This window comes from Nicotiana sylvestris, chromosome 7 (genome assembly GCF_000393655.2).
Source record: "Nicotiana sylvestris chromosome 7, ASM39365v2, whole genome shotgun sequence".
Classification (NCBI taxonomy): domain Eukaryota; kingdom Viridiplantae; phylum Streptophyta; class Magnoliopsida; order Solanales; family Solanaceae; genus Nicotiana; species Nicotiana sylvestris.
In genome coordinates this window covers 115,966,051-115,968,279 of record NC_091063.1, presented here as the reverse complement: position 1 = coordinate 115,968,279, position 2,229 = coordinate 115,966,051, and the positions used below count along the sequence as shown (strand labels likewise).

At 43.0% G+C, this 2,229-nt stretch overlaps 1 protein-coding gene across 1 annotated transcript; it reads right to left on the bottom strand.

Moving 5' to 3' along the window:
- Positions 1 to 615: 615 nt before the first annotated feature.
- LOC138873660 (uncharacterized) lies at positions 616 to 1,158 on the bottom strand. Its single transcript, XM_070152135.1, has one exon. It carries the CDS (start codon positions 1,156 to 1,158, stop codon positions 616 to 618), a length of 543 nt encoding a protein of 180 aa, XP_070008236.1.
- Positions 1,159 to 2,229: the final 1,071 nt, after the last annotated feature.

Below are 2,229 nucleotides of genomic sequence, written 5' to 3'. Positions count from 1 at the left end.
CCAGTAAGTAGGGAGTTGCCCCAGTTGATGTGCAGACTGTAGTGCAGTACCCCAATAAGGCAACGAGTAACTTCTCGTGCCATTGTTTGTGATTTTCTTCCATTTTGTTTAGTATCTTCTTGATGTTCTTGTTGGCGGTTTCTACAACTTCATTTATCTGAGGTCTGTATGCTGTAGAATTCTTGTGCTTGATTTTGAAAGTCTCACACATGGTCTTCATCATATCACTGTTGAGATCGGAGGTATTGTCAGTGATGATTGATTCTATAACTCCAAACCGGCAAACAATCTGGTTGCAGACAAAATCTGCCATGACTTTCTTAGTTATTGCCTTGTAGGATGCGGCCTCTACCCATTTTGTGAAGTAGTCAATGGCCACTAGAATGAACTTATGCCCGTTTGAAGCAGTAGGCTCAATTGGACTGATGACGTCCATTCCCCAGGCGGCGAATGGCCAAGGTGAGCTTATTGCATTGAGCTCATTTGGTGGCACTTTTATCATGTCGGCATGTACTTGACATTGGTAGCATTTTCGGACATACTGGATGCAGTCTGTCTCTACGGTCATCCAAAAGTAACCGGCTCTAAGTATTTTTTTGGCCAAGACAAAACCATTCATATGTGGGTCGTAGGTCCCACATGTATCTCCCCAAGTAGCTTAGAAGCCTCTTTTGCATCGACACACCTTAGCAGTCCCAAATCAGGGGTTCTTCTATATAGGTTCCCTCCGTTGTGGAAGAAGTGATTGGACAACCTCCGAAGTGTGCGTTTCTGAGTATAGTTCGCATGCTCCGGGTATTCTCCTTTCGCCAAATATTCCTTGATGTCATGGAACCAAGGTTTTTCATCCGTCTCGTCCTCAACATGAGCACAATAAGCCGGTTGATTATGGATTCTCACCGGGACGAGATCAATGAAATTTTTGTCTGGATGTTGTATCATTGATGATAAAGTGGCCAATGCATCGGCAAACTCATTCTGAGTTATGGGAACATGCCAAAACTCTACCTTCGTGAACCTCTTTCTCAATTCCCGTATATGGTGCAAGTATGGTAGTATTTTGGAATTCTTGGCAGCCCATTCTCTTTGTACCTGGTGCACAAGCAAATCTGAATCACTGATTACCAGCAACTCTTGAATATTCATGTCGATTGCCATATTGAGCCCTAGTATGCAGGTTTCATACTCTGACATGTTGTTGGTACAGGGAAATCTGAGTTTAACAGATACCGAATAATGTTGACCTTTTTGTGATACCAAAACCGCTCCAATGCCCACTCCTTTGAAATTTGCAGCTTCATCAAAGAACATCCTCCAACCATCGTATGCTTCAGTAATGTCCTCTCCTACGAATGACACTTATTCATCAAGAAAATACATTTTCAAGGGTTCGTATTCTCCTCCCACAGGATTTTCAGCAAGATGGTCTGCCAATGTTTGTCCTTTGAATGCCTTTTGAGTTACATAGATGATATCGAACTCACTTAACAGTATCTACCACTTGGCTAACTTTCCAGTCAGCATGGGCTTCTGAAATATGTACTTCAGAGGGTCCATCCTGGATATAAGGTATATGGTGTAGGAACAGAAGTAATGCCTCAATTTCTGAGCTGTCCAGGTCAAGGCACAGCAAGTGCGTTCCAGCAGAGAGTATCGTGCTTCATAAGGTGTGAATTTCTTACTCAGGTAGTATATGGCTTGCTCTTTTCTCCCTGTCTCATCATGTTGTGCCAGAATACATCCGAAGGCTCCATCTAATATAGAAAGATAGAGTTGCAAAGGCCGCCTCAGTTCCAGCGGGACCAAGACTGGTGGTGCGGATGGGTACTCCTTGATTTTATCGAAAGCTTTCTGACAATCTTCGGTTCAACTTGTTTTGGCATCTTTCCTCAACATCTTGAAGATGGGTTCACATATAACTGTGGACTGTGCTATGAAGAAACTAATATAGTTGAGACATCCTTGGAAGCTTATCACGTCTTTTTGCTCCTAGGTGGCGGTAATTCTTGAATAGCCTTAACTTTGGACGGGTCCAGCTCAATTCCCCGACGACTGACAATGAATCCCAACAACTTTCCTGCGAGTACCCCGAATGCACATTTTGCGGGGTTCAATTTTAAGTTGTACCTCTTTAACCTGTCAAAGAACTTTCTTAAGTCTTCTATGTGATTCGCGACCCTCTCGGATTTGATAATGACGTCGTCAACATACACCTCTATTTATTTGTGT

What these genes read in the sequence shown, in the direction of transcription:
- LOC138873660 (XM_070152135.1), bottom strand. Translation starts at nt 1,158, where the DNA reads ATGGCAATCGACATGAATATTCAAGAGTTGCTGGTAATCAGTGATTCA.